This window comes from Typopeltis vanoorti, chromosome 20 (assembly GCF_054136105.1).
Source record: "Typopeltis vanoorti isolate ZY-2024b chromosome 20, IOZ_Tvanoo_1.0, whole genome shotgun sequence".
NCBI lineage: Eukaryota > Metazoa > Arthropoda > Arachnida > Uropygi > Thelyphonidae > Typopeltis > Typopeltis vanoorti.
The window spans coordinates 23,925,223-23,947,456 of record NC_143568.1 but is presented as its reverse complement, the minus strand read 5'-3'; the positions used below and the strand labels follow the sequence as shown (position 1 = coordinate 23,947,456).

The following is a 22,234-nucleotide window of genomic DNA, read 5'->3' as shown; positions in this document are numbered from 1 at the left end:
AGAGAGAGAGAGATTACATAAATATAAGAAAAAAAGAGATGCACAGAGCAACAGCATGAGAAAGATAACATTCAAACTAGGAGAGTGACCAGTATAGTAATGAAGGAGAAATTAGAAAACAAGATGACTCTAGCATTATTAGGTATAAGGAAATCAAAACCAACAAGTGGCATGGGAAGAACTAGTTATAGAATTAAAAGTGAATTTGCTTATTAAATAACTTAAGGAATTTACAACATACAAAGGATATAAATTAAATTAAACTTTAATCTATATTTCCAATATTTCGGCAACGTCACGTTGCCATCTTCACAGGAACTTAAAATAAAGACATGTGCATGCAAGACGAAGCAGGAAGCTATTGTTTCTCCTAAAAGTCCTGATGGTGCCCCCTAGCGGGCTAGGTAGGTATTCTTGGCCGTTGGGCTGAAGGTCTTCTGATGTAAGTCTCCCAAATTTGGGACAGTCTTATGCAACCCAAATTTGTTGAAGTTTGGCATGTTTCTTAGTGCTGAGGCTGATTTCATGAAAAGTCTTTCAAATTTGAACTTGCTACGGTGTATGACTTCGGCTTTCTTCCACCATATTCTGTGGTGTGTATCCAGAGCATGGCCTGCAAGACCAGAGTGGCTTCACTGGTGAAACCGGATGTAGTCCTTGTGTTCTGAAATTCTGATATTCGCTGTCCTGCCTGTGTGGCCAAAGTAGGACAGCTTACAGCTGCAAGAGACCTGGTATACACCAGGTAGGTCTAGGGGAAGTGGTTGGTCTTTAGTGGAACAGATAAGGGATGCCAATTTTTTATATGGTCTGTAACATGAGGTCAAGTCATGTTTTTTTAGGACTTTGGTAATTATTTCCGAGGTGCCTCATAGAGAATGGTAATGGATTTAGAGTAATCCTTGTTGTGAAGGGGGAGGGGAGTTGTGGTTTACTGGTTTCAATATTTTTTGGATTTTGGGGGGGGGGGTAGCCATCGGCTGAGAAAGTGTTGAAGATGTGGTTTAGTTCTGTGGTTAGGGCATTGTCATTTGAACAGATAAGTTTAGCCCTGTTGTGTAGTGTCTTAATAACTCCATATTGTTGTGAGGGGGAGGGGGGATTGTTGGTGAATGTATCTGCCTGTATGGGAGGGTTTTCTACAAACTGAGAAAACAAGGTTCCATCAGGCTGCTGGGTGACTAGTGTGTCTAAGGAGTGTATCAGAGCCATGTGGCCAAATAGCGAACATCATCAATGTAGCAAAGCCATATGGTTGGTTTTTGTGGGGCAGAGTTTAAGGTTTTTTCTTCAAAAGTCTCCATAAAGATGTTGGCCAAGGGTGGGGAGTGTGGTGAACCCATGGCTGTCCCCTCTATTTGTTTGTAGAATTTTCCCTGCCAAACGAAATAGCCTGAGTTCATTGTGAACTGAAATAGGGCTGAGATATCGGGAGGAAATTTAGCTTGGATTAGCTCTAAGGTTTCTTTGGGTGGGACATTTGTGAATAAGGAGAAGACGTCAAAACTGACCATTATGTCAGTATGTTGGAGTGTAAGGTTTTCTATGCTGACTTTGAAGTGGGCTGAGTTTTTTTATGTGTGATGGTGTGGTGCCAGTATAGTGTGTGAGCGCTTTGGCCAAATGGTTAGCTAATTTGTATGTGGTGGAATCAATGCCATCCACTATGGGACGTAATGGCACATTTTCTTTGTGTATTTTTGGGAGTCAATATATATGGGGGGGGGGGAGGTTATGAAGTTAAACAGTTTTAATTTGTTAGTGACTTCTACATGCCAAGAAGTGACCTTCTTAAGGAGCCTGTGGAGTTTCCTAATTTGTAAGTTGGTGAGATTGTATTCAATAGGGAGGTAAGTAGCCCAATCTAATAATACAGTATTAAGCTTACCTGTGTAATCCGTTTGGTTAAGTACTACTGTGGCATTACCTTTATCTGCTTTGGTGATGACTAATTCTTTGTTTTTCTTCAATTCCTGCAGAGATTTATATTCCTTATTGGATATGTTAGTTTTTGGTGGTCTTGCTTTGGTGAGAACACAAGCTGCATCCAGTGTAATATTGTTGACGATGCGGTTTGGAAGGTGGTGGATCCCACGTTCATTTTGGATCATCATATCCCCTACCTGGTGTATACCAGGTATCTTGCAGCTGTAAGCTGTCCTACTTTAGCCAAACAGGCAGGACAGCGAATATCAGAATTTCAGAACACAAGGACTACATCCGGTTTCACCAGTAAAGCCACTCTGGTCTTGCAGACCATGCTCTGGATACACGCCACAGAATATGGTGGAAGAAAGCCACAGTAATACACCGTAATAAATTCAAATTTGAAAGGCTATTCATGGAATCAGCCTCAGCCCTAAGAAACATGCCAACCTCAACAAATTTGGTTGCATGAGAGTGCCCCAAATTTTGGAGAGTTACATCAGAAGACCTTCAGCCCAACGGCCAAGAATACCTACATAGCCCGCTAGGGGGCACCATCAGGACTTTTAGGAGAAACAATAGCTTCCTGCTTCGTCTTGCATGCACATGTCTTTATTTTAAGTTCCTGTGAAGATGGCAATGTGACGTTGCCGAAATATTGGAAATATAGATTAAAGTTTAATTTAGTTTATATCCTTTGAACGTTGTAAATTCCTTAAGTTATTTAATAAGTTTAACTGATGTCTAAGGCTTTCTACGAGAATTAAAAGTGAATTGCTGTGTTTGTTTACAAATGCTAGAAGCATCATAAATAAGGGAGATGAAATAATTTTGCAGTATAAGCAACTTATGTTAGTAAACTAGGGAAGGGTGATTATAATGGATGATTTTAATTAGGCAGTATGCATGGGAATGAAGAGATGGCATTTAGGAATAAGGAAAATGAATTTATTGAGTTCCTGAGAAACAACTATCTCAGGAAGTATGTAGAGGAGAGAATACAAGGATAGAAAATTTTAGATTTGATAATTTTGTCAGAGGATGTGCCTGAGAGTGGGGCTTTGCATTTCACTCCAGTTGGTAAAAGAAATCATGAAGTGATCACCTGGACTGTGGCTAGCCATAGGAAGAGGAAGTTGTGAAGTTATCACCAGATCCAAAACATTAAAGCCTCTAGTTGCTTCAATCAAGTGCTGCTTAAGATACTTATCTCTCAGAAATTCAACAAACTCGCTCTCCTTGTTCCCATACACTATCTCCTCTTTCCATTCTATATTCTTATAATTAAAGTCTCCCATCAGGATCACTTTCTTTTTTCACATGCCTTAACATTTCACAACAGTATTCTCTACATTCCATGGCCTATAACAGCATCTTGTCAGATATACCAGCCTGTTAATTTCAACTTCGTACCATACAGATTCAAAATCTGTGCATGTACTCTCAACTTCCACACTTTCTGGACACAATTCCTCTGCAATCATTAATAGCGCTTCCTGCTGCTCTTTCCAAATTCCTATTCTTCAGAAAATTATATATCCTTCCATTTCTATTCCCTACATCATATCCTCCCCAGTCAACCAAGTTTCACTTATTCCAATTATATTTGGTCACACTGACTCAATGAATGCAAACAAACTCAGCTCTCTTGTTTCAAATACTCCTTACATTTGTGTACAAACATAACAATCCATGTGTCTTTGAGGCCATTCTACCAGCACTAACATTCTCTATTCTAAGGAAAGATTGACTTCTATTAGGGTTTTTAGGTTTTCAAACAAAGTTATACCAATTAGTTTCACCAACTATAGCCGTTGGCTTCGTCAGGGTAAAAGATATATAAATGTAAGACCACTTAAACGCTAAAACTGTTATACTAAAACTGTAAATGGACCGAATACAATTGCATTTTTACAAAAACAGAATGCGTACATCACACGCATAGAGCGTGTATGATCTCACTTGCTGTTATGTAGGAACGATCTATAATTTGTAGCAAAATTTAATTCTGGCAAGTTTAAAGATCTAATGAGGGTCTTGCAGATCTCAGGCAGAATTAATCCTTGGTTTCTATTTAGGTTTTGTTTTGAACGAATAACTGTTGTGGCTTCTTTTATCATTCGGGAGTGGAAATCCTCCTCTAAGTAGGGCACGGAGCTTTTGTCCCATTCTATGGTATGGTTTGTTCCAGAGAAATGATAGGCTAACCCCAATTTGTCATCTCTATTATTGTTTACGTCTCCTATGTGTTCCTTTTTCTTGATTTCAAAACTTCTAGAAGTCTGGCCAATATAGTTCAAATCGCATGAGCAGTGGATGTTGTATACTCTGGCATATATGTAAAAAGGATGACTGTCTTTTGGAGATCTTAAGAATTGGGGATGGTCTTTGAAGGTTTAAAAGCCACTCGTATTCCATGTGGCTTGAAGAGTCTGGCAATTTTATTGGAAACTGTCCCCGTATACGGAATTATGATAGTGGAATTATAATGTATATCTTCAGGCTGTCTTTGTGGGGGGGGGGGTCATAGAAAAGTATCTTGTGGATCAATTTTCTAGGATAACCATTCTTTGTAAGGTTATTTGATATCAGGGATAGCTCATCTTTGAGGTCTTCATCATCAGTTGTAATGAGAGAGGCTCTATTTTTTTTTTTAGCATATGTACAATTCTACGATTCTGAGAAATGTGGTGTGAAGAAGTGAAGTGCAAGAATCAACCTGTATTGGTTGGCTTGCGATAGACTGTAAGGCTGATGCGTCCATCTGTTTGTTTCTTAATTAAAGTGTCCAGAAATAGTAATTGGTTATCTTTCTCAAGTTCTAAAGTGAATTTAATTTTGTGGTGCAAAGAGTTGATCTTGCTTAGAAACTCGAACAGATCCTTTTCAGTGTTTTTTCAAACAATAAAAATGTCATCCACGTATCTCCACCACACTGCAGGTTAGGGTCTAGTTGAGATAAAATTTTACTCTCAAATTTCTCCATGAAGAGATCTGCACAAGGTGGAGAAAGAGAGCTTCCCATTGCAAGCCCTGATAATTGTTGATATATAGTTTTATTCCATAGTAAAAGTTGGATTTTAAACAATGATGGAACAAAGAAGTTATGTCTTTCCGGGAAGAAGCTTCTTAAAATGTCGATTACTTCCTCTACTGGAACGTTGGAATAAAGATGTAACATCCAGGCTTGCCAGAAAATCTGTATTGGAGATCGAGATGTTGCTTAGTTTCTCCATGAAATGTTGAGTTACGTATGTAACTCACAACAAACAGATGAATGCATCAGCCTTACAGTCTATCACAAACCAATCAATAGAGGTCAATTCTTGCACTTCAATTTTTCACATCACATTTCTCAGAAATTTAGCATTGTACACATGCTAAAAAATAGAGCCTCTCTCATTACGACAGATGATAAAGACTTCAAAGATGAACTATCCCTGATATCAAATAACCTTACAAAGAATGGTTATCCTAGAAAATTGATCCACAAGATACTTTTCTGTGACCCCCCCCCACAAAGACAGCCTGAAGATAGACATTATAATTCCACTATCGTAATTCCGTATACAGGGACAGTTTCCAATAAAATTGCCAGACTCCTCAAGTCACATGGAATACGAGTGGCTTTTAAACCTTCAAAGACCATCCACTGATTCTTAAGATCTCTGAAAGATAGTCATCGTTTTTACAAATATGCTGGAGTCTACAACATTCCCTGCTCATGCAGCTTGAACTATATTGGCCAGACTTCTAGAAGTTTTGAAATCAGGAAAAAAGGAGAAAATTTTTAGCTTTCCATAGGGGAGGTAAACAATAATAGAGAAGACAAATCGGGGTTAGCCTTTCATTTCTCTAGGACAAACCATACCATAGAATGGGATAAAAGCTCCATGCCCTACTTAGAGGAGGATTTCTGCTCCCGAATGATAAAAGAAGCCACAACAGTTATTTGTTCAAAACAAAACCTAAATAGAAACCAAGGATTAAGTCTGCCTGAGATCTGCAAGACCCTCATTAGATCTTTAAACTTGCCAGTATTAAATTTTGCTACAAATTATAGAACGTTCCTACATAACAACAAGTGAGATCATACACGCTCTATGAGTGTGATGTACGCGTTCTGTTTTTGTAAAAATGCAATTGTATTCGGTCCATTTACAGTTTTAGTGTAACAGTTTTAGTGTTTAAGTGGTCTTACATTTATATATCTTTTACCCTGAAAAAGCCAACAGCTATAGTTGGCGAAACTAGTTGGTATAACTTAGTTTGAAAATAAATCTGACCTAAAAACCCAAATAGAAGTCAATATTATAGTCTTTACTATAGTTCTTGTGGTCAAAAATAACAGTTTCATCATTATTCTCTATTCTAGCTACTATACCAACACCAAACCCATTCTCTTTTCTATCTGCTATGTTCTGACAACCCCAGAACATCATTCCTCTTTAGGAATGGTCACACCAAAGAGAGATGCTACACTCCTTCCTCTCTCTCTCTCTCTCTTTGGTCTAACCACTCCTTCTTTCCCTGATTCTGACTCTGATTTCCATTCTTACCTATATCATCCTTACCTTCATGCATTTCATTAACTTGTGCTACTGCAACCACATCTTCAGCCTTGTATCCATCTTCCTCCTGTCATACAATCCATTTAGTTGTGCTGTCCTGCTTCACAAGTACACTCTGATCATTTACTACATTAACTTCTTGAATCTGTTTGACCTCAGAAAACAACAGCCTTTCCAAATGCTCAGCACTAAACTCATTCAAATGCAATCCATCAATGTTAAATCATTCTAACTTTCCTTCAAATTCACTCCATAGATTTACAAACTGATCTCCCTTTGCCTCACACAACTCAGCCACATATATTCAATATCTCTGTCTCCTTCTCAATTCACTATTGTCATATCTAGGCAACACCCTAAGGACTTTTCCAACAATACTATTATACTTCACCTGCCACAAAAAATTCCTCAACTAAGTCATTTGTGCCCACAACTACCACTAGTTTAGATGCGTGCTCTTTCCTTTTCTGCAACAAATTATTTGTTTGTTTCATTGTTTCACCAGGAAAGCACATTATGCTCTTTATTAGTCATCACAGAATTAATATACTGTGAGAGGTCCTTCCTAGGAAACAGTCTATCATACCACTCCTTGAACTCATTTACCATTCTTGCTCTGGCCACTCTATCAGACAATGCATTCCACGTTTCAACCACCCTCCATGCAAAGAAACCACTCCTCACTCTCTTGCTCACAGCTTCCTTTTGCCACCCTGGAAGTTGCATCGCTCCTTCCCGCTGTTCCATCAAGCGAAAGAACTCCCCAGTGTCAACCCTGTAACTACCCCTCAACAGTTTAAGAGTCTCAATCACATCACTTCTTCTATCTAACAAGCTCTGTAGTCCACATTCCTTCAGCCAATCCTCATAACTAACATTGTACAGTCCTGAAACTATCTTTGTTATCTGCCTTTGTAACCTTTCCACAGTCAATTTATCCCCTTCATATCCTGGGGACCAAATTTGAAAACAATAGTCTAAGTGTGGTCTGATCAGGTTCTTATACAATGGAACAATAACTCTTATCTCTGCAGGTCAGCGTCCTTCTCAGTATTGCAGCAATCGTCTGGGTTATCCTCACCACTTTTTATATATATATATAATATATATATATTCACCACTATATAAGGAGGGTGTGAACAAAGGAGTGAAGAGAGAGGTTCTTTACATGGCAAGCAATTGGTGAGTGGAATGCATTACTTGGGTGTTATGAGTGTGTGAATACACTGAATGAGTTTAAAACACAGTTTGGTGTCTTTGTGTGTAACAGTATGTACCACCAATAATGAGTCTTTTTGACCTCATATAGATCTGCTGTTAATACCAGGGGTGTGCTGAAAAGTTGTGATAATTACCATGAAGGAATTAAAGTAGAACCATGTAACTTATACATTATTCTACATATTCCCCACAAAGTGTTATACACTTGTTACAACACTGCATCCCTCTAAGAAAACAAGTCTTTTCCTTGTTGCACAAACCAGTCCTCAACTACAAATATGACTTCATCATTCATGGTAATTTTGTTCCTTTCAAGTGTTTCTTTAAATGGGAACAGGAAGTAGTTAGATGTGGCCAGGTCTGGAAAATAGGATGAGTGAGGCAGACAGTGAAAGCCCAAGTTATGTATTATCTGTTGGGTTTCATGAGTAGTGTCAGCAGGTGCACTGCACTGTCCTGCAAAAGCAATATGCCTCTACTCAGTTTCCTATGGTGTTTTTTTCCTTCAGTACATCCTTCAATTCCTTCAGAGCTGTTGAATAAACTGCTTCTGTAACAGTTTCACCTTTTTTTGAGGTACTTGGTAAGGATTACACCATTCATATCCCAAAAGACAATGGCAAGAACATTCCCTGCTGATTTTGGGGATTGGAACTTTGGCTGTGGAGAACCTTTGTGTCTTCACTCCATTGACTGTTTTTTGGTCTCTGAGTCATGGTAATGAAGCCCTGTTTTACTAAAAGTCACAATACAAGCCAAAAAATTTACACCTGATTTCTCAAAATGAACCAAAATCCTTTGAGATAACAGCACATGTTCTCTCTTCTGGTCGACATTCAAACATTTGGGGATCCACTTCACTGAGAGCTTCTGCATGTCAAGATTTTGGTGGATAATGACCCCAACTTGTTCCCTGGATATCCCCAGAGTCTTTGCAATGTTTTTGGCTGGTATTTGTCTATCATCAAGGATCATGGCATGCACTGCATCGATGTTTTCAGGTGTGATCACTGTGAAAGATCTTCCTGAAGGCATTAATACAAGTTTAAAACTGTCTCAGGATGTCCAGTTTTAAACTTGGCCACCCATCTGGCAATGGTTGGATATGTTGGGACATATTTCCCTAAAGCCTCACACATAGTTCGGCAAATCTCAGCTGTGGACTTTTCTTGCAGCAAGAAAAACTTGCTGACAGCTGCACCACTGTGTCTTCAAATTTCTTCAAACCCTCTGACATGTCTTCTTATATATCCTAAAAGAAAAAAAACAAATTACTACAATTTGATGAAACATGGGGGGGGGGGAGGGTTAAAGGGTTTTAAGATATGTTCTTTCTTGTGGTTATATCAATTGCTTTACTATTATTTTTCTTTTAGGTGTTTATCAGAACTTTTCAGCCCCTCCCCCCTATACCAGTAAATGATATAATGCTGAAATTAGTGTAGGAAGTTACTCTCACCATCAATATATAATTTCTAGAAAGTGAGCTCCATATTATGAGATATTCAAGCAAACTTGTAGAGAAGTAAACTTTACTCCTTATAAAACAGCTAGATGGGAAATTGCTTCATAAGCAAACTAACGTTTTTGATGATTAATACAAATAAAAACAAGAATGTAATTTTTTGTCAAATACAATATATAATGATAATAATATGCTCCATACAAAACTGAAACTTACCCCAGATGTTGGATCAGGAGGACAATCTTTTGCATGCCCATAACAAACACACTGACCTCCAATTGAAATATCTTTCAGAGAATAGAAATACTAGAAATGCAAATGCCTTGAAATCAGATTTTTCATTATCACCAAAAGATTTCATTGTGATAAACAGGTTATTAGTTTTAATTAAAAGTATGGGAAAAAAGCTATTAAAAGTACTACACACAGCATTTTAAGTTGTTGTTTTTTGTTGTTTTTTTCAAGTAAACTAAGTTCACATGGTTATTCACATGATATCTATAAATTAAAGATGAAAAGAAATTATACTCTTGGTTTATTTACTCCTTTATCCAAGAGTCAGAAAATAAAAATTTGCATGTGAAGAAATATCATGACTAGGCTACTTGCATACAGAGGCTAATAACTTCACATTAATTAAAAATAGTAATTATCTGCTGTATTCCTCTTCCGAACATGGACTAGTTATTGCAAACACCATGTTGCAACATGGTGTTTGCAATAAATTCATATGGAGAGTAGACTTTAACGATAACATAGTTTTATTGACTATGTTATCATTGATAGAATATTGTCACACTACACTCTCTGTCCAAAAAGAAACTGAACTTTTTGAAAATAGAAGAAACTAGTGGTGCCACCTGTTGTATCTTTTTTCTTTTTGTTGTCAAAAGCAGCAACCTTCATTAGTGTTGTGTCAACGGTTTATGACATTTGTTTTATTAGAAGCTGAGTTATAGTGCCAAGAGTGACAGTGTGTTTTGATGAATGGTTGGAAAATTAGTCTCAAACAGAGAGCTGTAATTGACTTTTGTTATACTTGGTAAACGTTTTACCGAAACGCAGCAAATGCTTCAAAAAGCATATGATGATGAATGCTTATCCCGTACTCAAGTTTATGAGTAGTTTAAATGATTTCAAAGTGGTCGTGAGACACTTGAGGACAATGTAAAGCCAGTCTGTCCAAAAACTGGACTGAGCAAAGTTTAGTCCACTTTTTGGATGGCCAAAAAAGTGTGATTTCATCAAAGAAAACATGAAATCATCCGTGAGATTGATTGAAAATGAATTGGGGATTCCAAAATCAACTATGCACAACATTTTGACCAAGAGTTTGGGCCTTCGTAAATTGAATTCGTGATTTGTTCCCCACAAGTTAACCGACGACCAAAAAAGTATCGAATTGAACACTGTAATGACCTCATTAAAACCACTCATAAGGACTCAAACTGCCTTGAAACGCTCATTAGGTGATGAAGTAATGATAGTGTTTTAAGTATGAGCCTGAAACAAAGCACCAGAGTGCTGAGTGGAGACCACCAGAAGAGGGGCATCCAAAAAAAAAGTCACTTGGAGAAGTCAAAAGTAAACACAATGCTGGTTTGTTTCTACAATTCCAAGGGCATTATCCACAAAGAATTCGTTCCACCTGGCCAAATGGTAAATGATGAGTTTTATTTTGAAGTTTTGAAGCAATTGATAGCGAGAATTCGTCGCGCACAGCGTGAATATTGTGATGCAGGCAGCTGGTCACTTTTGCACGATAATGCACCATCTCATCATTCAAACATTGTGAGAGTTTTTGAGCAAAAACCAAGTTTGTATGTTGGATCACTTGCTGTATTCACCTGATTTAGCACCCTGCGACTTCTTTCTCTTCCCTGAACTTCATTTGCCGATGAAAGAAAAGTGATACAACACCATTGAAAACGTTCAAGCGGCAGTAACCACGACCCTCAACAGTATCCCGAAAACTGATATAAAAAACTCATTTAACGAATTAATTGACCATGCCAAATACTGTATCAAAGCTGAGGGAAAGTATATTGAGTGAAATAAATGATTTGAATAATTATAATTGGCCAGTGTCTTATTTTCTATTTTTATTTTTTGGACAGAGGATGTAGTTCAGGAGTAAATAAGAGTATACAGAAAATATGAAACAGAAAGTGATCATCATTTAGTTTTGAGCAGGATAAAAGTTAATATCATATTGAAAAAAAAGTGTGTAAGAAAAGTTTTAAAAGTAATTAAAGCTGAGTAGCTTTCAGAAATGAAATGTAGACTCAAATGCTCAAATATTCTTCTAGTTTACAACTCATTATGAGTTTTCACTTGCAAAACAATTTTTAGCTATTCTTTTCTGTGCAATATTCTTCCAATTCTTAACTTTAAAAGATAAAGGTGAGGATGAGACAGGTAAGAATGGAAATCACAGTCAGGATCAGGGAAATGGGAGTGGTCAAACTGAAAAGAGAGGTGTAGTATAGCAGCCAGAATAGAGAATGTTGGTGCAGGCAGGATGGCCTCAAACATACAGTGATTGTTATGTTTATATACGTTTGGAATATTCAAAACAAAACAGCTGAGTTTGTGGCATTGGTTGAGACAGTATGCCCAAAAGTAATTGGAATAAGCGAAACTTGGTTGTCTGAGGAGGATGTGATGTGATGTCGGGAATAGAATTAGAAGGATATATAATTTTCTGGAAGGATAGAGATGTGAAAACAGGAGGGGGAGTGCTGTTAATGATTGCAGAGGAATTGTGTCCACAAAGAGTGGAAGTTGATGGTACATGCACAGATTTTGAATCTGTGTGGTGCGAAGTTGAAATAAACAGGTTAGTATATCTGATAGGATGCTTTCTTTTAGTGTTGATTTTTTTGCACTGATAGGATGCTGTTATAGGCTAGGAATACAGAGAATATCGGGGAATACAGAGAATATTGATTGTGAAATGTTTAGGCAAATTAGTTGGGCTTGTAAAAAGAAGGTGATCCTGATAGGAGACTTTAATTACAGGAATATAGACTGGAAGGAGAAGATAGTGTATGTGAACAAGGAGAGCAAGTTGTGGAATTTCTGAGAGATAAGTATCTTAAGCAGCACGAGATTGAAGCAACTTGAGGCTTTAAATGTTTTGGATTTGGTGATAACATTACAAGATATAGTTGTTAATGAAGTGTTGACACTGTCGCCAGTTGGTGAGAGTGATCATGAAGTACTTGTCTGGGAAGTGATGAAACAAGAAAAGGTCACTGCCAAAAATGGATACATATGAAAGCAGGTGATTATAGGAAGCTCTGTAGCCAGTTAGCATCAGTACGTTGGGTAGATGAGATGAGCAGAAAGGATGTTGACAATGCATGGAAACTCACAAGGCAGTATCTGACAAAAGCAATGTGTGACTGCATACCAAGGGTTAAGTGAGTAAATAGAGTGGAAGTGAAATGGATGAACAGTGAAATCAAGCAAGCTGTGCTGGAAAATAAAATGTTATGGAGGAGGTACAAGGCAGTTGGTGGTGATCAGATCCAAGAAGAGTATAAGGTGCAGGCTAGAAAGGTGATGAGCATGGTAAGGAGAGAAAAGGTGCAGTATGAAAGGAGACTGGCTGGTCAGGCCATGGTTAACTCAGGGAATTTTTCCATTACATGGCAAGCAAAAGAAAGAATAATTATGGCAGACTAACATTGGTGTATATCCTTTGCAGCTGTTAGTCTGCTGACAGGACTATTATCAGCATATACCATACTGGTATAAATGATCCTGTACAATATATAGAAGAGAGGCAAGTATTAGGAGAATTAGAAGTGAAAGAAACAAAGGTGTATCAGATCTTGGTTGGGTTAGATGTGAATAAGGCTGTGGGAATGGATGACATATTATCATGTATACTTAAAGAATGTGCATCACAGTTGGTTATGCCCTTGACCTGGTTATTTAATGAAAGTCTTGCAGTGGCTAAAAATTCTAAGGAGTGGAAAGAGAGAAAAACAACACCACTCCACAAGCATGGTTCTAAGACAGAAGTCTCCAACTTTTAGGCCAGTTTGTATAACTGCAGTTGTGGTCAAGGTGTTGGAGAGATTGGTAAGAAATAGAATACAGAATTGGGTACATATAGAATACAGAATCATTCTGCAAGTACTGCATATCTGCAGCACTCCTGATTACCTTACCTATCTTTGCATCATTGGTAGCAGTATGCTGATGTCAAATCCTTCCCAATGTCATTAATGTGCAGATTGAATAACAATGGGCCAAGGACTTATCCATGAGTCACACCCCTACTTACTTTGAATCGTGCATATTCACACCTCCCCATATACAACTTTTTGATATCTGTCAGTCAGTCATCCTCTTATCATGCCAATAGTTTATAATCCAATCCCATATTCTCCAATTTATGCAACACTCTTACATTCTGTCTTGTGTCAAAAGCCTTAGCAAAATCCAAAAGTATCATGGTGTAACCATTCCCCTTGTCTAACTAAGTGATTGCATCATTATAGAATGTGAGGAAGGTTGCTAAAATATGACCTCCCCTTAGTAAACTCTTGCTGTTTGTTGAAAAGCAGAGATTCTCAGTCAATCCATTTCTGAATGCAAGCCCTAACCAACTTTTCAAATATCTTCACCACCACTTCTGAGATAGTGATTGATCGACAGTTAGATACACTGGTCTTTGCACCACCTTTGTGCAATGAAATCACCATACACCTCTTCATTCCTGTGGAATCATCCCTGTTCTGAGACTCAAATTATATAGCCAGGTCAAAAGAATAGCCAGTTCAGCTGAGCACTGTTTTAGCATCCATGCTGATATCCCATCAATTCCTATTACACAATTCTTATTCAGTTCATGCAACAGCTCTAGTACCTCCTCCTCATACACAAGTTTCTTCATATAGTGAAGAGGTAACAGCAAGTTCAATGTTGCATATACCATTGATAGCTTTTAGCAAAAGAGATTCTTCAACTACTCATTAGTTGAACAATCTCTTCTGCATCAGTCACCCACATAACATCTGCATTCAGTAGAGTTATTCTTTCAAATTTCCCTATTCTTTTACTTGCAGCATATGATAGAATACTTTCAGGCTGACTTTAACTTGCAGAGCCAGTTTCTGTTCATACTTAGATTTATCTTTCTATACAATCCTTGTGACTCTTTTGCCTGCTGCTTATAATTATTATAACTAACATCATCCTTATGTACATGGCATTCCTGCGACATCATCTTTCTCTTACGAATCTCTTGTTGAATTAGATTACACATCCATTTCATTCCTACTCTATTTATTCTTCAAGCTGTAGAGATGCATTCTGATAATGCATCATTATTTGTATTTTTTAAACACTTCCAATGCACTGTTGATATCCTTCCCATCCAACAACTGATACCATGACAGAGAACCCAGTATACTCCTCAGGTGGTCATAACTTCCTGCTCGGTAGTTCAGCATGTAACCTTTCCTGAGTGGAACATTCATAAACTTAATGAAGAAGCCACTTTCCAAGTTAGTGCTGCATGATCACTGTCACCAACCAGGGGCAGAACAGTTACGTCTTTAATTGAGCCCCCCCCTCCACCGACACTATAATCAGACAGATGCCAGATAGCTTCAACTCACTGCCACATGAAAAGCTGTTACTAGTTTTCCAGTCATAGGTCTCAACTCTAACTGGATTCAAGTCATCTGATATCATTAACAGCATGTCCTGTCCCCTCATTTCCTATCCTGTTTATCCTTCCTAAAAATACTGTATCCTTTGCCATCGATACCAATTAGTATGTTTACTTCTGATAGCCGGGTCTCTCTCTCTAATGCCTACAATATGAAGCCCACTATATTATTATTATTATTATCCAGGCCTCCATGGAGTCAAAAGACTCATCGTGGGAGGTCCTTCCTAAGAAACACGAAGTCTATCAAACCAAGGCAACAAATTCTACTACTTTGTTTCTGATATTCGTAACATTTGTGCACAGGCATAATAAGTTATCTGCATGGTGTTTTGTATACTCTTGTCTGTGGCCAGTATGACACAGTTCGACTGTTCTCTGTTCTTATCTAGTTTCTTACTTATACAGACATCTTTACACGTGTTTGTCAGGTCCGAACCGAACAAACATAGAATCGTTCTTTCTTCATAATCATTTCCATAATAATAATCATTCCAATCATTAACAGTTATCTAATATTGTTGCTCTTACACACAGATTCTCACAATTCCTCCATCAGAATTTAGTTTACCTGACTCTCTGTGTTAGGTCTCATATCAATAATTTTTTTTCAAGCTTCTGATGCCAAATGCATTCAAGTATAGGCCATCCTTCTTATACAAATCCAGTCTTCCCTCAAACTCACTCCAAAAACTTGCATCCAAAAACATCCAAAAACTTGCATCCATTCCTTCCACACAGCCTACACATCTAATCATTTGCCATCATAGCCCTTCTTCATAATTCCTTTCCATCATATCTAGGTAATATAATGACAATTTTTACTTTCTCACTCTTCAAATATTCTTCTTCTATAATTAATATTTTAGCATACACTGTTATTTCCTGAAAAATTAATAGTTAAATAGTTGAGAAATCATGAAAATGTAGCAAGGATCTGTATTTGAGCTATGGAGATCTGAAAAAGGCATATTACAAGCTGCAAAGAGAAAAGCTGTTCAAAAAGCTATAGCTATATGGTGCAAAAAGGACATGCTATATATATTTCAGTTGTAAGTCAGCAGTTAGAACTGAAGGAAGTACATGAAGATGGTTCGATGTTAAATCTCCAATGTTATTCATCACCTATATGGATTACATTATGATGGAAAGTACATTAGACCCAATATCAAAATAATAATAATAATAATTATTATTATTATTATTATTATTCAGGCCTCCATGGAGTCAAAAGACTCATCCTGGGAGGTCCTTTCTAGGAAACACAAAGTCTATCATACTACTCCTTAAACTTATTAACTGTTCTCGCTCTCACCACTGTATCAGGCATTGCATTCCATGGTTCAACCACCCTCCATGAAAAAATTCCTGTAGTAAACGACTAGACTCTAACTTCGGTCTATCTTCGGGCGGTTTAGCACTGAGGAATGCAAACCACTTCCGATGAGCTAAACAGGCTCGTAAAATTAGTAATTTTAATCTCAGGTGTCTTTACTTTGTGCAGATGATGTCATACAGTAGTACCCCTCATATCTGGCGGGATACATTCCAAGACTCCCAGTGGATACTATGGATGTACCGAACCTATATATACTATGTTTTTTCCTATACATACATACATATAGATAAAGTTTAATTTATAAATTAGGCACAGTAAGAGATTAACAATAATAATTAATAATAAAATAGAACATTTATAACAATATACTGTAATAAAAGTTGTGTTTAGATATGAAATAAATAATTCACATAAGTGGTACAGTAGTAAGTAAGTGGTACAACATTATTTATAACAAATTAGGATAGATTACAAATGAGAACACCTTAAATTTAATAGGTAAATTATGTGCAGAATAATAGGTAAAATATGAAGGAAAAGGAAACTATAGATAAGCTATATAAAATAAGTATGGTCAGATGATCCTCCAGTATCTTGTACAATCAACTGCTCTTTCTGTGCAGGATATAAGGTCCTCTTTTGTGCAAGGCAATTGAAGAAAGGAGCAAGAAAGAAGGTGTTCCGTGGGCTGATTTTCCCCACACTCGCAATTATCTGGTCCAGTGAGGTAGCCCTATTTGATGAGGTTTTGTTTGCAGCACCCTATCATTTGTAGTCTGTTGAGGCTTTTCCAAGTATTCTAGTCCAAGTGGGCACCATGTGGAAGATGTTCGGCTGTTGGAATATCAGTATTATTCTCAGAGTATAGTGTTCAGAGAACCTATACTCTGAGAATAAACACCTTCCAGAGACAAGACTTCAGCAGTGAAGTCTTGTCTCTGGAGGGTGTTTAGGTGGTAGAACGATTGATAGAAAGCTATGTCAGGATCTTAGTCTTTGAGACCCTGTAGTCTGGACAAGGGGTGCTTAAGGGTCAAAGCTGTATAACTGAGAGGAGACCTCCACATAGCCTTTAAAGGAATGCAGAGAACTGACCAGGGCTTCTGACCTAATGTCCAATCCTCACCTTCTCGTGGTGCACCCTATTGCATATCTACCTGGATACTGAACGAACGGGGATGGGCTGGCAATTCGGGATTTAGCCAACCAAATTGTATTTATTGGCTTAAACCAAAATACAAAATGATGGTACAAAATAACAAAATTTCATGCCGGCTGAGGCATCGCCCGGTTAAACAAGGCCCCCGTTGTTTTCACCAGGGAACCAGGGTGAATAGCGAAAAGTCAGCTACTGGAACAAATATGAAAATACACCCCAACTCAACATCACCAGAGTGAAAGATTCGTACTATCAACATAAGAAGCCTGAATGGCAAAGAAATGGAGCTAGCTGAGGAAATAGATAAGTACCAGTTCGACATAACAGGGGTGACTGAAACAAAAAAGACAAAAACTAGTGAGATCTTTTTGAGCAATAAATACAAAATGCTATATTCAGGCAATGACAATCAAGGAAAAGAAGGAGTAGCCATAGTATTCAACACTAAATATGAGGCTAATATTCTTGAATGGCAGTCAGTCTCAAGTAGAGTGATGTGGACAAATATCAGAATGGGGAACTGGACAATGAGACTTATTTGTGCCTATGGTCCCACAGAAGGTTCTACTAAGGTAGAAATGGAGGAATTTTTTGAGTCTTTAGAGAAAGCAACTGATACAATGAAAAAAGAAAAGTTGGTCCTTGTTGGGGATCTAAATAGCAGAGTAGGAAATGATTGTCACACATACAAAAATATTTTGGGAAAATTTGGAGAAAAGAGCAAAGCTAATAATAATGGCAAATACCTGTTGATTTCTGCTCAGGAGATGGACTGGTTATTACTAACACCATGTTACAACATAAAAATGTGCAAAAATTCAAATGGAGAGAAGAGACTAAGAATAACTATGTTATTGTTGATAATGATGTTTTCCCACTGATGAAGGACACCAGAGTGTATAGAGGATTTGAAATTGGAAGTGATCACTATTTAGTCTTGAGCAGGATACAATTGAATTTCATATTGAAAAGAATGACATGTAAAAAAGTTTTAAAGCGAATAAAAGTTGAGCAGCTCTCAGATGTGAACTGTAGACTAAAATGCACAAAGTTTTTGAAGAAAAAATGAAGGAGTTTGAGAACAGGAACCAAACCTTGGAGATTCAGTGGCAAGCCTTGAAGAAAAGCCTGATTGATTCAGCAAGAGAGGCATGTGGTGAGGTTGTCTGCAAGGATAGAAAAATCAGAACTCCATGGTGGACACAGGAAGTTAAAGAGGTGATGAAGGAAAAGAAGAAAGCGCATCAAAAGTTCCTGGCAAATAAATCAGCTTGTGCTCTTAGAGAATACAGAGACAAATGTAAGAAAGCTAAACACTTTGTAAAACTAGCTAAACAAGTCATGGGAGGACTTTGGCAAGAACATAGAAAATAAATATCAAGAAGGTGGCAAAATATTCTGGAGGTTGTTGAAGAAGCTTAGAAATGGAAGAAAGAGTGCTGTAAAAGGACTTAGAGATGATAAAGGTGACATGAAAACAGGAGAAAAAGATATCCTTGAAGTATGGAGTAAGTACTTCGAAAAATTGCTAAATGAAACAAGCAGTGATAGTAGAGTGGTAAAAAACACTCAACAGACATACAGTCAGGAATACATATTGATACTTGAAGTAGAAAAAGCCATCAAAGGCTTGAAATGTGGAAAGGCAGCAGGAATAGATGATATTCGACTAGAAATGCTGAAGTATGGTGGTATAAAAGTCTTACAGTGGCTGCACTGCATAGTTCAGAAGGCCTGGCTAGAGGAGCAAATTCCTGATGATTGGAGTTGAGCTCTCATAGTATCTTCTTCTATAGTATCTCAATAGGTATTTCCCTACTGAGTGTTCCTGGTAAGATTTATGACAGCATACTTGAGAAATGGTTGAAAACAATTGTGGAAGAAAAGCTTGGTGAAGAATAAGCTGGATTCAGGCCAAATAGAGGCTGTCAGGATCAGATCCTCACTTTACAACAAATAGAGTAGAAATCATGGGAATAAAACAAAAATCTGTATTGTTGATCTGGAAAAGTTATATGACAAGATGCCAAGAGAGAAGCTATTCAATATGCTACAGTTATATGGTGTCAATGGGGTATTATATCAAGCAATACTTAGTTTGTATTTGAGTTATAAGTCAGCAGTTAGAATTAAAGGAAGTACAGAAAGATGGTTTAATGTTAAATCTGGAGTGAGACAAGGATGTAGATTATCCCCTCTGTTATTCATTATCTATATGGATCACATTATGAAGGAAGGTAATATTAAACCTGATATCAAAATTAGAGATGTTAATCTCAGCTCTTTGCTTTATGCGGACGATGTTATACTTCTAAATAAATCTGCTACAAGTCTGCAAGATTCCCTGACTAAATTGAATAACTGTTGTAATAGATATGGTATGAAGGTCAGCAATAAAAAGACAAAGACAATGAAAATAGGCAGAATCATTGAAAATGCCAACTGCATTGTGAACGGAGAACCTGTGGAACAAGTAAAACATTTCAGCTACTTAGGGATGATTTTTAGTGAAGATGGTAAATTAAATATGGAAATAGACAACAGAATCAATAAAGCTGGTATGGTAGGAAGTCAATTGAATAAATTCATATGGAATAAGAGAGAAATTAATCGGATCATTAATGTGTTTTATATGAAGGAGTGCAACTAAGAGTATACAAGACAGTGTTCAAACAAGTTTTAACTTCGGATCTGAGAACTGGGTCAGAAGTAAAACACTTGATCAAAGACTAGAGACCGCAGATACGAGAGTCCTGAGAAAGATTAGAGGCGCGAACAGATGGCACCAATGGCAATATTATATTAAAAATGAGGATATTAGGAAAGAACTTGACATTGTCAGCATCCAGGAATGCGTTAGCAGAGCTAATCTCAGGTGGTATGGTCACTTAAACAGAATGGGCAAGGAAAGATTAGCAAAACAAGCCAGGTTGGCAGGAAAACAACCCAGAGGAAGACCAAGATATAGGAGGATTGATATGGTACAATGTGCCTTAGACGATAGAAATATAGGATCTGATAATGTTGGAGTCTTGACAAGTAACAGACTGATTTGGAGGAAAATTGTAGATAGGAAGTTAGTAATGATGTAAATTTTTCATGTAGTACTATCGTATCCTGTACACCCCTTGAGGGTACATGGCAGGAATTTGACGATGATGATGATAGTCTGGACAAATAGTGGGTGGCACTCATTATTCATTTGTCCACTTTTTTTTGTCAGCTGAGAATGCAGATCTTTGAATTGAATGGGGTGCAATATCTGCCAAAGCATACAAGTCTCTTAATGGTGTTGGTTTCAGGCATCCTGTAATTAAGCGGTAGCTTTCATTCAATGCTGGGTCAAGTTTTTCATCATGGCAGGATCTGGACCATACAGGGCAGGCATATTCAGCAGATGAATAGCAAAGGGTCAAGGCAGAAGATCTTAGTGTGCTAGGTTCTGCACCCCCATTTGGAGGAAGTAAGCTTCCTTGGTATATTGTTTCTTGCATTTACTTTTGCCTTTGTTTTTTCAATGTGTTTTATATGAAGGAGTGCAACTAAGAGTCACACCAAGGTAGACTGGATTCCAGGAATGTTCTATATAAAAGCCTTCCCAAGAAATCTGTAGCTTCTTGTTGGCTTCCTTATTGTCAAGGTGGAAAAGGCCAGTCTGGGTTTTCAAGGAGTTTGGTTTAATTGATTTTTGCTATAATATGTGCTGAGACTATTTAAGGCAAGTAATAGAGTAGTTTCAATGGACTTCAAATTATTTGACTGAGTAGTTATGGCGTTATCAGCATAGATAAAATTTCTAGTTCCTGGAAAGATAGGGAGATCACTGGCATGGATGTTGAAAAGTAATGGTGATAACACACTTCCCTAGGGAAGGCCATTTTTTTGGGGATGCCAGCAGCTCTTCTTATCCCTCCCCCCAGGTCCACAAAAAAAGCATCTCTTTTCTAAGCATGATTGAATCAAGAGGACAATGTACCACTTTGTACCACTTCTGGTACAAAGCAATTATTGAACCATTCAGTAAATACAGCAGTTGTTACCCAGGCTTTTGTATTAGCCATCCAATGTATGGTAGCTGTTTTAGATCTTTGCCTTTTAGAGCACGTGGTCTTAGAAATCGATTTACTAGGAGGTGTTTCAACATTCGATCTCCTGATGCATTGCTACAAAGTAACAGTGTTACTCAATCTTTGCTTGCTTTAAACCCACTTTCTCAGACTTTGCAATGTAAGTTTGACTAGGCATTTTCTTCACACCAAGGTAGACTGGAATTCAGTCTACCTTGATAAAAGTTTAACGCTGATAAAACAATCCTGTTTTATCAGCGTTAAACACTTGTTCGGGACAATATCCACCATCTTCAATAATTTTGGCTAACTTCTCTTGAAAATTTTTGGCTGCTTCTTCATCTGCTGCTGCAACTTCACCTGTAATCTTCACGTTATGAAGTGCATTCCTTTTTAAAAACCCAGTTTACCATCCTTTGCTAGCTGAAAATTCTTTATCAGCCTGGGAAGCAGAAGTAGACTGCTCCAATTGCTTCATCTGCTCATAAAACCGAAGAGCTTTTTGTTTAATTAAATAATCACTTATAGGAATTCTTCTTTGAGTGAATTCTTCAATCCAAATTACGAGCGCTCGTTCCGTGTTTTCTAATAAAGCATCTCTTGAGTACAATGATAATTTGGCACTTCGTTTTGTGCTAGAAATGACAGATTTTCTTATTGCGACTTCATTCTTTTTAAAATTGCTCTTATAGTAGATTCGCCTAAATTAAAATGTTTACCAATCACTGTAGATCCCTCTCCTTTTGCTAAGCGATCTAAAATTGCAATTTTCATTTCCAAAGAAATTGCTTTTCTTT

General features: G+C 37.5%; 1 protein-coding gene across 1 annotated transcript in view; it reads right to left on the bottom strand.

The window, feature by feature from the left end:
* The window catches only part of LOC150095284 (laminin subunit alpha-1-like), a 1,249,242-nt gene that overhangs the window by 1,087,667 nt on the left and 139,341 nt on the right, over positions 1 to 22,234 (bottom strand). The window contains exon 7 of the mRNA XM_090410638.1: positions 9,400 to 9,489. Coding sequence (XP_090266764.1) covers positions 9,400 to 9,489 — 90 coding nt within the window. The remainder of the gene's footprint in view (positions 1 to 9,399; positions 9,490 to 22,234) is intronic.